The sequence below is a fragment of the Neltuma alba genome, unplaced genomic scaffold (genome assembly GCF_004799145.2).
Source record: "Neltuma alba isolate B1F8T4 unplaced genomic scaffold, ASM479914v2 tig00013547_pilon, whole genome shotgun sequence".
NCBI lineage: Eukaryota > Viridiplantae > Streptophyta > Magnoliopsida > Fabales > Fabaceae > Neltuma > Neltuma alba.
Window position 1 is genome coordinate 85,475 of NW_021637755.1, and position 15,057 is coordinate 100,531.

Genomic DNA, 15,057 nt, shown 5'->3' on the forward strand with positions numbered 1-15,057 from the left:
GTTAAGTATATATTTATTAAAAAAATTAGTTAAATTTTTAATCAAACTTTTTACGTTTGCCTTAACAAAATAAAATTATATTCAAATGACAAGTTAATATTAAGATTAAATCATCATCTAATGTTTTCTTGTTATTCAGATTAGAAAACATATCCTACTCAATTAACATCATTTACAAAAAGGATACCCTACTTATCAACCCTCCCAAAAAAATTAAGAAGGGTTTAAAAATTATTCCATTCACACCAAAAAATTACCCCTCAATATATTAGACCCAATGTTAGATGTCATCAAAACTTGCTAACCTGCAGTAAAGAAGCATAAATCAATATTTTAATTCCCTAATAATCAATTTCATTTACCTTCCAAAACACCCAAAAAACACACAGCCACTTATTCCATTGACAACTTAAATATAGGATTTTACAATTTCACTAATGAATTTAACAACACTAACCACCTCATGCTTATTATTTGCCACCATTTTTCCATTTCCGATGTGTCACTCTCTCATCCTGGTCAAATTTTTCATCTAAACCCTCTTCACTTACAAGTCCATCCCCATTCAAGCATGTAGCAGCAAAGCGAGTTAAGAAATCAGGTTTACAGAATAGTAATAGTTGGAGGAGTACGATATTAGCATTTTAACAGAAAAATTGTTTACCCTTTTCCATCTTTCCAGATTTTGACTCTTGCTCCAGCTTCGTCTTCTCAACTCTCTCTTTTGGTACATTACATGTTTTCTTTCAGTTCATGTCTTCAGAAAGGTTTAGGGACATTTTAGTCTTTTTACCAAATTGTCAAAATTCCATATTATACCTTAAGCCCATTTGCTGATTTCAGTTATTTGTATGCCCGTTTTGTCATTTCAAATTTTAACTGTCATTTTCTGGTCTTTTTCCCCAAATTTAATATTAATTTTAATTTCTTATGATATATATCTCATGTTACATATAACATTCTGAATGGAACTTGAGGAAGTTACTTGATTATTAGCATTTGGCTATCATATTACTACATCTTCACGTACCAAAAGTTTGTTTGTTTAATTATTGGCAAAGAAAAAAGAGTTTGTTTGTTTAATTAATATTATTTCTTAGGAAAAAATTATTTGTGGGGTCCGGAGAAAGGTCAGCGTGCGGTTTGGTCGACTGTCTCTCCGTATTAATTAGGCACTCAGCCACACTTTCCACCTAATTGCAATTATATAATGTCACTCGCATAATCATCAACTCAATTAACAAATCATTTTGCTTCCTTACGTTACCTTCAAAAGTTTGGCTATTATGGCATTTTTTGCTTTAATAGTCTTATTCCTCTATTATGCTTCCTTCAATTATTAAAGCAACACCAAGTTTCGCCTACATCAGTGTTCAAATCCAATCTCTTTGAAATCTTAACTATAAAAACTAAAAAATTAATTTATAGAAACTGATCGAGGTAATTAATTGATTAAATTAGTTATTTGATTTCTCTAAATCGCTATGTTAGTCATGTAAATTAAAACTAAACCGTCTTTGATATTTGCAGTTAATATGAATAATTTGAATAAACAAAATAAACTCATCGATTGGCTTTAATATTGAGGACAAGAGGATGCATGTATGCGTGAGTGTTTTGACAAATTGGGAAGCTATTTATGATGTTTTCCAAAGGTACGTATCACTCATCATATATCTACATTATATTTCAATAGTATATAATTTAAAAATCATCCTTGTCAGGAACAATTTTAAATGTAACATATTGATAAATACTTTAAAAAAATACTATTTTGGTGTATATTTTTATTGTTTATAGCATTTTGTTAAAAAAAAAAACCGCTTTTGCCTCTACTCTTGCACCTTGTCTCTCAACATGGCTAACGATGTTGCACACGATGCTTTCAGATTTTTTCTACCCATAAGTCTCTAATTCTTTTGTTCAATTCTATCTTTCTCCTGATGTCTTGCAAAGAAGCATTGCCCAAGCTCAGCTTTGAAGGTGCGAAAAGATCCCAAAAACAGAAAAAGTTCAATACTTGTTTGAAATGCATTCAAAAATAACTTTTTAATTATGATTTACAAAACACGTATATGAAAAGACTTTTATTTCAAAATACATGAATAAGTGTTTATAGGATTTTTAATTGCAATTCCAAATAAGCATTTATAGTTCTGTCCTATATATGAATTTCGTTCTATCTTCTTTCTCTGCTTACGAATTATTTTATCTTAACTAAATAATTGAATTGACTATAATGAGATTTAGAATGCGAGTCCGCATGAAGATTTATTTGGAGCTAGTATGCGTGATATTTTTTCCTTTACATATATTTGACTCTTGTTTCCCTATGATGTGTTTCAATTGCAGTTTTTATTGAAAGTTCTATGAATTTTTTTCTTATGAAAATGACAATTTAATTTTTTTTGAAGTAAGCAAAAAATTACACAGCTGAAAAAAATGCCCTCCAATTTAACGTGCATTGTTACAAAGCCGGATGGCCCATAGAACCTTAAAACAACAACAGGAACAAACCAATATCTCAATATTGGCTGCGCAAAAGTCATCCGGATCAGAACAAACGCGGAGTACGATGCTTATATATTATATTATGTATTTAGATATATATATATATATATAAATATGAAAACTAAATAAAATGTTGGGCAAAATTTTAAAAAGAAAGGAAATTATACTTCAATAAATATTATTAGAAAAAAAGTAACTGCTTAGCACTATAACAAAATTTGACTTGAAAAGCCAATTTTTTTAAGTCAAAAATTTTTGTTGAAAATTTTCAACAATGACAAAAAGTCGTCATCAAGTCATTATCATAGTGACTGTAATTTTAACACTATCTTTAGGGATTTGTAATTTCCACACCCCTAGTATAGAGGTTTCTTTACATCATTGCACATATTACCATATGCATTCAATAAACCGCATAAATATTGTACATTTATTTACAAAAATGCCGTCGTTTCATTCATACATCGTTGATGCAATATCAAGCGTAAATAAGGCAGTGTAATTAAAAAAAAAGGGAAAATGGCATTAAGGTCCCACACAAGCATAAATACAGCAAAAAAGTCCCCTAAAATCTCATAATGTTTCTGAAGTCCCAAAGGGACTTGTGTGTAATTTTCAGAATCATCAAATGACACTCTTGCCCTAACTATCAGAAATAAAGATGGTGGGTGAGGAGTTTCCCACGCAATATGGTTGAGAGAGAACACGTTGGAAAAGAGGGAAGGAGTCATTGATGATGAAGTATCTTCTCCATTACCATTAGTAAACTCCAAAGAGCTTCCATGTGAATCTCCACAAATCTTCAGGTGTGGAACTTTCTTTCCTCTCTTCATCTACCTTTCTTGACATATTGTGCATTTGTTTGGGAATGGAAAATCAAAAAATCGTTTTTGCCTTTGGTACTGCAAAGCTTTTGTTTTTGATCTAGGATTCACAAGTTAATCAATGGAGAAGCTGTGTTTTTGGTTAGTGTGTGTTGGTGATTTAAGTTAAGTGTGTAGGATGATCATGGGTGCTCTATTTTTGGGTTGCTTGTGGGTGGTTTTGCTCTGTTCTGACGTTAGTTTATTGATAAAGGAAAAAGAAGATGAAGGTTAGTGTGGGTAGAAACCCTTAGCATGAAATGAGATATTGTGTTGTCAATCAAGTCGCGATAGTTGCCAATGTGTGCCGCGACAATATAGCTCATTGACTTGTCAATGACAGTTGCGTGATTCTTGATGCAGGTTTAAATTACTGATAGCGAGTATATCTGTAAAGCATCTATTTTGCTTTGTTCACATAGGGGGAAAGTTTATAAATGATAGAGAAAATGATATGAGATATGTGGGAGGTAGTGTGAAAACAACAAATGTAAAGGAGGGCACAAGTTATGAAAAATTGAATATCATCAATTGCTGGAAAAGAAAGCAACTCATTTCTTTTAAAATTCTCAGTTGTGTTTGATAAAAAAACTTTTGTGGAGTTGGTACATGATGATGGGGTAGAAATTTGAAAAAGTTCAATGAAGAAAGTGGTCATATGTATGTAGAAGAAAATGAAAATAAGGATCACATAGAAACAACAAGGGATAATACACTGGAGGAACAAAATGTGTAAGTTTAGTTTAACAAAAGTGTTAGTGTCATTTCTTGGTATGTCAATTGTTATTGTCTTACTGCCAACTTGTCAATGCATGCATCATGACTTGTCATTTTCTGCAGGATTGATCAATCATTTAGAGGTGTCAATGAATTGCTATATCTCCACCTATCTTATCCGATGTGATTGGAGAGCCACCATCAATTCTTTATGCTGTTGAAATGATCCCCACACCTACACCACAAATAAATTGTCTATATCTCCACCTATCTTATCTGATGTTACTTGTCATTGGATGCTCTGTTAGTTGTTAGTAGATGCTGTGTTACTTGTCATTGGATGCTCTGTCCCTTGTCACTGGATGCTCTGTTAGTTGTTAGTGGATGCTGTGTTTTTTTTTTTTGTCACTGGATGTTGTGTTACTTGTCACTAGATGCTGTGTTGTTAGTGAAGCCTTTTGATTATGTGTTTCTTTTTACAGATGAAATGTTTCCATGCGATATTGCGTGTTGTTAAGTTAGAATTGTTTGCTAATGAGGACGAAATTGACAATGAAGTGAAATGGGCTAAAGTTTATGTGCAGAATGATATGTGAGTGTAGTTGTTTTGTTCGATTGTGTTATGTTGTTTTTGTTCACAATAACAATTGCATGGTACTAACATATTCAATTTTCTTGGCAGTGATTCATGTGGACACGTTCTCTCTTGGCTACAAGAGTGGGATGGCACTGTTCGTGATGATGCAGGATATACAATGCCACGATACTCCAATGATGAATTACAAGAGTTGAATGTTGGTTGTTTGTGGTGGTTGGTTACCCATCCAAGTAATGAACATGGGGGTGAAGTGGTATCAATGTTATCGGACTACAACAAGAGCAAGAAGAGGAGATAGAGTAGTCTATTAATTTTTTGTTTTGCTAGCCCATGATATGTGTTGTAAAATGATTGGCAAACAGGTCATTTTGTAACAAACTAACCAAATTATGTTATAATATTATTACTTTTGTCATCACATGTTGTAATACTAATTTCTTAGGTTTTATTACAATTTTAATTACATTTCTGTTTTATATGTGCAGAGGTATTAAGGGACAGTGTTTTATAAAATATTCTAATTTAGTGACAAGTAATATAAGAATTTCATAACAAATGAATTTGTGGATATTAACAATTGATATTCAAAATTTTCACAACTAAAGGTGTCTATATAAATAATTTTACAGTGCTTCATTGACCAGTCATACTGCGACCATTGACAAAGGACAATGTTCTCATTAACAAGTCACAGTGCTCCATTGACAAGTCATAGTGCAACCATTGATAAGGAATAGTGTTCTCACTAACAAGTCACAGTGCTCTATTGACAAGTTATAGTGTAACCATCGACAAGGAAGTGTTCTCACTAACAAGTCACATTGCTCTATTGACAAGTCATAGTGCGACTGTTAACAAGGGATAGTATTCTCACTAACAAGTCACAGTGCTCTATTGACAAGTTATAGTGCCACTATTGAGAAGAGACAGTGTTCTCATTAACAAGACATAGAGCTCCATTGACAAGTCAGTGTACTACTATTGACAAGTCACAGTGCCACTATTGACGGGGGACAGGAAGAAGTAAGTTTTTGACACTTTATTAATAATGATTATATATAACAATATAACCAAAATATAAAGACAGAGTGATTGAAAATATCATTTGATGGTAAAAAAGATTATGTTACTTGAATTCATATTGTTGACAATTTATATAAGCAAATTTATTGACAAGTCATAGTGCAATGATTGACAAGCCATAACCGGTCTGATGACAACGTAGGATGCAGGTATTGACAACTGAACTAATAGCAGAATTTAACATGCCAATTCATAGTCAACTTTCATTTACACCTTCATATATATGAAACTACACCTATTTCACAACCCATCCCAAGAAAAACATAGGGGTTGCATGTAATTACAAAACTAACTAGTGGTGTGTATCTATTTAAAAAAAATTCCTTCACACCTATTTACAAAATATTCTCTTCACATCCATATACAAAAGATAGTTGACTTCAATATATTCTCAGTTGGGATTTGGGTTCTTGCATGTCTTGTATAATATTTTTCGGAGAGCAACTGCATTTGGAAATACTTGTCCTTCTCCAATAATCAAATCCTTCCATTTTGTGAAATTTATTTGTGGTGTAGGTGTTGGGATCATTTCAATAGCACAAGGAATTGATGGTGGCTCTCCAATCACATCGGATAAGGTAGGTGAAGATATAGATAATTCATTGACACCTCCAAATGATTGATTGATTCTGCAAGAAATGACAAGTCATGGTGCATGCATTGACAAGTTGGTAGTAAGACAATAACAACTGACATTCCAAGAAATGACAATAACACTTTTGTTAAACTAAACTTACACATCTTGTTCCTCCAGTGTATTATTCCTTGTTGCTTCTATGTCGTCCTTATTTCCATTTGCTTCTACATACACATGACCACTTTCTTCATTAAACTTTATCAAATGTTCTACCCCATCATCATTTACCAACTTCACAAAAGTTTTTTTTATTAAACACAACTGAGAATTTCAAAAGAAATGAGTTGCTTTCTTTTCCAGCAATTGATGATATTATCTCTTTCAATTCTTCATAACTTGTGTCCTCCTTTACATTTGTTGTTCTCACACTACCTCCTACATATCTCATATCATTTTCTCTATCATTTATAAACTTTCCCCCTATGTGAACAAAGCAAAATAGATGCTTTACAGATGTACTCACCATCAGTAATTTAAACTTGCATCAGGAATCACGCAACTGTCATTGACAAGTCAATGAGCTATATTGACAAGTGTCACGACACATATTGCAACTATCGCGGCTTGATTGACAACACAATATCTCATTTTGTGCTAAGGGTTTCTACCCACACAAACCTTCATTTTCTTCTTCGTTTGCCAATAAACTAACGTCAGAACAGAGCAAAACCACCCACAAGTAACCCAAAAACAGAGCACCCATGATCATCCTACACACCCAATGTAAATCACCAACACACACCAACCAAAAACACAGCTTCTCCATTGATTAACTTGTGAATCCTAGACAAAAAACAAAAGCTTTGCAGTACCAAAGGCAAAAATGATTTTCTGATTTTCCATTTTCAAACAAATGTATAATCTGTTAAGAAAGGTAGGAGGGGAGAGGAAAGAAAGTTCCACACTTAAAAATTTGTGGAGATTCACATAGCAGCTCTTTGGAATTCACTAATAGTAATGGAGAAGATACTTCATCATCAATAGTTCCTTTTCTCTTTCCCAACGTCTTTTCTTTCAACCATATTGCGTGGAAAACTCCTCACCCATCGTCTTTGTTTCTGATAATTAGGGCAAGAGGATAGTTAGGGCAAGAGTGTCATTTGATTATTCTGAAAATTACACACAAATCCCTTTGGGACTTAAGAAACATTATGAGATTTCAAAGGACCTTTTTGCTGTATGTATGCTTGTGTGGGACCTTAATGCCATTTTCCCTTAAAAAAAATTCCCTAGCAGTGGAAGATTTAGAAAAAATAAAAAAAGTCAACAAAATTTTTTTTTGAATAATGTGATTTGTTATAAATTTAATATTAATTTTAATTTCTTATGATATATATCTCATGTTACATATAACATTCTGAATGGAATTTGAGGAAGTTACTTGATTATTAGCATTTGGCTATCATATTACTACATCTTCACGTACCAAAAGTTTGTTTGTTTAATTATTGGCATGAAAAAAGAGTTTGTTTGTTTAATTAATATTATTTCTTAGGAAAAAAATTATTTGTGGGGTACGGAGAAAGGTCAGCGTGCGCGTTGGTCGACTATCTCTCCGTATTAATTAGGCACTCAGCCACACTTTCCACCCACTTGCAATTATATAATATCACTCGCATAATCATCAACTCAATTAACAAATCATTTTGCTTCCTTACGTTACCTTCAAAAGTTTGGCTATGATGGCATTTTTTGATTTAATAGTCTTATTCCTCTATTATGCTTCCTTCAATTATTAAAGCAACACCAAGTTTTGCCTACATCAGTGTTCAAATCCAATCTCTTTGAAATCTTAACTATAAAAACTAAAAATTAATTTATAGAAACTGATCGAGGTAATTAATTGATTAAATTAGTTATTTGATTTCTCTAAATCGCTATGTTAGTCATGTAAATTAAAACTAAACCGTCTTTGATATTTGCAGTTAATATGAATAATTTGAATAAACAAAATAAACTCATCGATTGGCTTTAATATTGAGGACAAGAGGATGCATGTATGTGTGAGTGTTGTGACAAATTGGGAAGCTATTCATGATGTTTTCCAAAGGTACGTATCACTCATCATATATCTACATTATATTTCAATAGTTATTTTGTCTAAAGATTTTGTCAAATTTATAGTGTACAAAGTACTCTCTTTCACAAAGCCAATCATCCATGATTTCAAAAATGAATTTAATCAACACTATACAGCATCATATAGTGACAATAACCGAAGCAAAAGAGAGAGAAATATAGAGGTTACACTCACCTATATTGACACAAAACTTGTACATCTCTATTCAAATCTTTTGAAGCTAAGATCCTCATTGTTGAAACTTTACATTCAACTCAACCAATTTTAACTTCAAGTGATTCATTCTCTACATTACCTGCCCTCAAGAATAGTGTTAGATGAAGAAGAAGAAGTAGTAGTGTGTCTAACATCTTCAAATGTTGGGTGAGATGAGAAGTTTAAGTAAAGAGAATACTCAGACCATAAGTCCTTTGGGGATGTAATGGTTTTAAGCAAATAGGTACCCATATCTTCACTTTCATCATGCTCTCCACCATCTTCACTATTATTATTATTAGTAGTAGTAATATTCTTTCCCTCCAAAACCTTCAGTGCTTGTCTCACTGTTGGCCTGGCTTTTGGGTCAGGATAAGCACACAATAATCCCAAGTTAAGAATTGTTTCTACTTGTTGTTCATTCACTTCTCCTTTTGCCCTCATTCTCTCATCCATTGCTCTTATTAGTTGTCCTTGTGCTTTGAGTTGCCACACCCACTCCACCAAGGATGGTTTTCCTGAAACAAATTAATATTAAAAAAAAAAAAGATACTTTGAGTTTGAAATACTACTTAATGTGCACACCAAATTCACATTCATATTAAAAAAAAAACATAATACGTAAGTTCTCATAATTTTACCTGATTATTAATCAAGTTCTTATAAATTTTTTTTTTTTACCAAGTCCTTATATTTTCACCTGATTCTAATCAAATCCTTTTTTTTTAACTTTCTATCATATTCTCATAATTTTACCTAATTTTTAATTAGGCCTCTATAATTTTTTATCAATTACCTATTTTTATAAATGCAATTTCATAAAATCTATAAATTGAAATTATTGGATGAAATAATAAGGAACAAATTCAAACAAAATAAGCTCCAAAAATTACTTGATTCAAAATTGAAGTAAACTAGAAGTATTGTGATTAATTTTTCTAATATTATTTTAATTTCCTTTTATTATCCAAATTCCACAACTAAATAATTGAGTCTATCTTTTGTATTCAAAAGAGATCCGACATTACCTTCCTCAATAGGTCTCCTTCCACACATGACTTCCAAAACCAAGATTCCAAACATGTAAACATCACTCTGAGTTGACGCTTTTCCAGTCTTCATCGTTTCAGGGGCCATGTAACCCACCGTCCCAACCACTTTGGTGGTCCTAGCCACTTCATCATTTTTGTGCATCAAAGCCAACCCAAAATCTCCCAACCTTCCGTTAAGCCCCTTATCTAACAGTACGTTGCTGGCTTTAATATCTCTGTGTACTACTTTCACTTCCCAACCTTCATGCAAGTACATGACCCCACTAGCCACATCCTTCATAATCCTTATCCTCTGCTCATAGTTTAGGCTCTTGTCGTCGTCTTCGTTTTGAAATACCCATTTTTCTAGACTCCCATTTTCCATGTAGTCGTAGATTAGTAAGAAATTTCCTGGGTCTTTCTTGCACCATCCTCGTAATCTTACGAGGTTTCTGTGTTTGAGTCTTCCCAGACTGGAGACTTCTGCTAGGAATTCTCTCATTCCATTGTTTTCGGGGGATATTCGTTTCACTGCGATTTCTGATCCTCCCAGGATTCCTTTGTATACCTTGCCGTTTCCTCCGATTCCGATCACGTTTTCCTCGGAGAATCCTTTTGTTGCTGATTCGATTTCTTCGTAGGTTATTCTGTGTGGCCAGTACTCTAATTCCCAATCCTCCATTGCTTCTCTTTCCCTCGCTTTCCTTCGTTTTCTCTGTATTAAAAACAGAGTCACCAGAACGATGAAACAGAGTATCAAGAAAATCCCAATGGTCAGTCCTGCAATAAATCCTCTGGATTTGACGATTGAATCTTCTGGAAGAACAAAAGAAGGTAACCCAGAAGTGATTAATGCTTCGCTTAGTGAAAAATTCGAATTACTAAAGCTCCAAGCCAGAATTTTGTGACTTTGAACTAATTGTCCTGTCGCACTTGTAAATCCCACATACATTTCATCTTCAAAAACTTCAGATAAGTTCAACGACAGATTCAACAATGGCCTGCGCGGTCGTTTTGATCCTACTCGGGCCATAGTTACGTTAATCAAAGAATCTTCATAATCAATCCAAACCTGGTAATTCTCACCGTCGTTCAGCGTCAATTCTTCGAACGACTTGCCGTCGTCCGGCCAGTACCCGGCATCGTTTGCCACAACAGATTTGAGAGAGTTCACATCGATCCCAACGTGATTGTCGTTTATGTCATCGAACTCTTGATTCCTGAACACATCGAACTCAACACCGAACACATGGTTGCCGGAATCGCCATTGTTGGTGAAGTTCAAGAAACCTAAGTTTTGAGCAGAGCTTGTACCTTGGATTCCTCGAACAGGCGTGAAGATGAACACAAGGCCATGGCCAGGAAGAACATTCTTATAAGGTGCCATGGCGAAAATGAAGGAAGTAGAGAAAGGGTTGACATATGAAGAATTTGGGACTTTGGTGGGAATCTTCTGAGAGTAAAGAGCACGACCAATAGAGAAAGCTCGATCATGAGTGAGAGATAAGATTCCCGAATCAACGGTGGCGTTGCCGTAGAGCAAGACGCCGGAGGAGTTAAAGCCGTTGAAGATGAAATCGACGGCGAGAGATGAATCAGAGAAGGAGAAGATCAGAATAAGAAGAAGAAGAGGGAAGAAACAGGGTGGACGGTGTTTGAGTTTGATCATCGTGAGGATGAAGAAGAACAAGAAGAAGAAACAAAAGGATTTCTCATGGGAATGGTATTGAAAGGAAAAAGAATGGAAGAGCAAAGTGATGAAAATGAGGGTTTAGAAAGTACTCCCTCCGTTCCTTATTATAAGAGATATTTGATGCTTATGGCATGTTCCTATATATAAGAGACACTTACAAGTTGTCTCTACTTTTTTTGTGTTGATTTACTATTTTACCCATATTTATTATCTCCAACTCACACTCTCTCTCCCTCCCACTTCTCTTTCTTTTAATAATTTAATTGTTCTCTCTCATGCTCTCTCTCCTTATTAATGAGGGCATTTTTGGAAAAAAAATATACTTTTTACACATTAATTGTTCTTAACTAATTTTAACTGTTTTTTTTATCAACGTATTTCGGTTATTTGTCTCTTATAATAAGAAACGGAAGGAGTACAAAGGTACGGCGATGAAGGAAGAATTTGGATTAGTCAAACTCAAACATGGGAACTTTGCAAGTAAACATTTTCAACTGCGTAATAATTTAAATATTTAAATACAGATATTTTGCGTTAGACTTTAATTCAGTGGGGTATTTATGTACAAAGGGCTGAGCTAAGCAGGGTCTGGGCTTTTCCGCCTTTGTGTGTGAAAATGAAATTATTGACATTTTTTAAGGCTAATTAATGCTAAGGGAGCAGAGGTTAGCGCTGGAAAGGACAAAAAGGGCGTGAAAAGAGCTCAAAGGTCAAAACTGACGGCAAAACAAGTTCAAAGGTCAAACCTTTACAAAATAGTGAAAATACTATTATATTTTATTTATAAATTCCTTCTAATATATTTTATATAAATTAAAAAATTTAGATTTTATTACCTCTTATTTAAAATTTAATAATGTTTTAAATTTATTCTTATTTAATATGCATTATACTTCATATAAACAAAATCAACACAATAATAGATAAAGGGTAAAATTATATATTCATATAAAAAAAATTTCTCAGTACCTTATAAATAAAACAAAAAAATCTTTTTTTTTCTGTCCTATAAATAGAATGAGAGAAGTAACCAATACTTCTTCTAATGTATGGGTAATTATTCATAAAGTTTGTTTGAATTGAAAAATATTTTCAATTTTATCAATATTAAATGAGATTTTGAAAAAAAAAATAAAGAAACACATTTAATCATTATATGAGGTAAAACTGACAAATAAACATTAATTACTCTCGAAGTAATTTATATTATAGACTAAAAAAATCTTCTGTAAATAGCAAGGAGTACTTATCTAATTCTAATTATATACGAGTCTAAGTTAATTAAGAAGTTATTTTCAGTTGAGTAAATTTTTTTTAAAAAATGTTAGTAAAAATCAGTCCATAATTAATATTCTAATTTTGTTTTGTCAACAAATTGTCTTTCTTACTTGGTCTACAAGGATCAATTTCCCTAAACATGCTTAACTAACATTCAAGAAATGAAGGATTGTACAATTCAACACGGTAAGGGGTTCTCAAATTCTCATAGAGCTATTAACTGCTAATATTATTGGAAATGACAACTCAGCATGATGTGTGGTGACGTGTCTGTGATCGCTGCTCCATGTCTCCATCCGCATGTTTCTCTTTTTTCAAATATTTAACCCAAATTCAAATTATCTGTAATTATTACGTAATTTATGATCCAAAAAATCTTTTTTTGGTAATTTTTTTTATTTGATCAAGAAATTTTTTTTTTTTTAAAGCTTAGAACGTAAAGGATTTACGATCCCAACAGGTTTTTCTTTTTCTTAAGTAGTGAGGGCAAATTCTGTAAAGGATAATGGAGAAGCCCTAGCGAAGCAGATGAATAGGCGGGTGGAAGGGTTGGGTCAACTATTCATGGGCTTGAGCTTAAAAGAGTTGGATCTCAGAAGCCTGTTTATCCTAAAGGGACCATTGCATTGCCAATCGGCCCTCACATTCGTAAGCTTAGGGGGAGTTTGGATACCCCCTCCTCTTTATGAAGAATTAAAAAAAAACTCTCTCACATAAATAAAAAAAAGAATGCTCTTATAAATTCATCTTAGATTTCGTCAAATTATTTTTAAAAATTTAATTTAAATATCTTTTTAGAGTCACTTCATGGGCTTTAGACCCTTATAAAAGTTTTCAGTATTTTTTCACTTATTTTTCAAATAGATAAAAAAAAAAAAGAAAAAAAATCATTTGGTCTCTGTAATTTTAATTCATTTGCAACTCAATCATTAAATTTTAAGCCAATGTAACTTTTAGTCCATATAATTTTGACTTGGTATAATTTAATACCTATAGTTTTAAGTAGTTAATGTTGGTTCTCACATTTTGAAAAATAAAGTTATAAAGACTAAAGTTATTTTTTTTTGTTAAATTTAGCAACTAATATTTTAAATGGCTAAACTATAGGTACCAAGATATACCAAGTCAAAATTTAATGACAGAGTTTTAACTGTGTCAAAAGTATAGTAAATAAGTTGTACCAAATTAAATTTAGATATCAAGATATAATTGAGGCAAAATCATAATAACCAAATAATTAATTTTTCTTAAAAAGCAATAGATTTCATAAAATTTTTAATTCAAATCAAAAGTATTAGCAAACTAAAGTTATAAGTTATGCATTGTCCAAATATCCAAAACTAAGCTAAACCAAACCATTCTTGGCAAAAAAAACTAAAACTAAAGCAACCGTGATCTTGATAAATTTTGATAAACTATTATCCAAAACTAAATAAACTCGATAAACCATACAACTAAACATTGGCAACATTATCTTTGACCCCAAAAGAAAAAACATTGGCAACATTATCAGTAACATCAACATATTGATCATCATTTTCATCTTCATCAACGACTTTTTATTGCTAATTTCAGTGATTGAATTGAAAAGAGCTAACTTAGACGATTTTTATATGAAGAAACAACATAAAGAAAAACATATGTTGGCAAAAGAAAAGACTATGCGATACACACAGACATATGTATCTTGCAGTTAATATATTATTCTTTTTATTTTTATTACCTCATCTTATCAACCTTTTATTATATAACTTTTTTGTTTGACGTCTGATTCAATTTTTGAGACATTTAGTAGCTTTCATCTAGTGATTTAAGGGGGTTATAAGAAGAGAAACAGAGCTCCAGTGGTGTCCATTACTCTCACTCTCTCTCTCTCTCTCTCTATATATATTGTTCTAACTTCACACTGAAAAATACTCCCCTAGTGTCCCCTATCTAAAAGCCTTATATTGAATAGGGATAGAATTAAAAACTTGTTAAATTTTAAATAAGAGTTAATAAAGTTTAAGGTTTTTTTTGTCTGTGAAATATGTTGAAAGTAACTTATAAATAAGACTAGAGGAGTAGTAGCATTGATGTTACTTGTAAGAAGTGAGAGATTGCTAGATTGATTATACTTGTAGCCTCATATCATTAGTGTCTACTCTTTTAATTAAAAAATAGAGAATATAATCCCTGAGATGATTTTGTAAATCAACCTCTAACATGGCACCCATTAAAGTAAATTGTGAAGTAAGGAACGAAAGATCAAACCTGTCACTGAACTAGTTAACTAGTTAAGCAAGTGATTTAAGCATCAATAGTTCAAACCGAAGTCAACTCATTCGTAATTAACATAATTTTTTATGATAATAGTAAAATTATAAAGACA

General features: G+C 32.4%; 1 protein-coding gene across 1 annotated transcript; it reads right to left on the minus strand.

The window, feature by feature from the left end:
* Positions 1-8,549: 8,549 nt before the first annotated feature.
* Positions 8,550-11,473, minus strand: LOC114738146 (L-type lectin-domain containing receptor kinase VII.1-like). The gene is made up of 2 exons (XM_028926167.1): positions 9,713-11,473; positions 8,550-9,202 (listed from the first exon to the last, which is right to left on the minus strand). The coding sequence occupies exons 1-2, from the start codon at positions 11,382-11,384 to the stop codon at positions 8,781-8,783; spliced, it is 2,094 nt and encodes a 697-aa protein (XP_028782000.1). The 5' UTR covers positions 11,385-11,473; the 3' UTR covers positions 8,550-8,780.
* Between the last annotated feature and the right edge of the window lie 3,584 nt (positions 11,474-15,057).

Coding starts and splice junctions, on each gene's coding strand:
- LOC114738146 (XM_028926167.1), bottom strand. CDS start 11,384: ATGATCAAACTCAAACACCGTCCACCCTGTTTCTTCCCTCTTCTTCTT. Junction 9,203..9,712: donor AAGGAGACCTATTGAGGAAG/GTAATGTCGGAT, acceptor AATTTGTTTCAG/GAAAACCATCCTTGGTGGAG.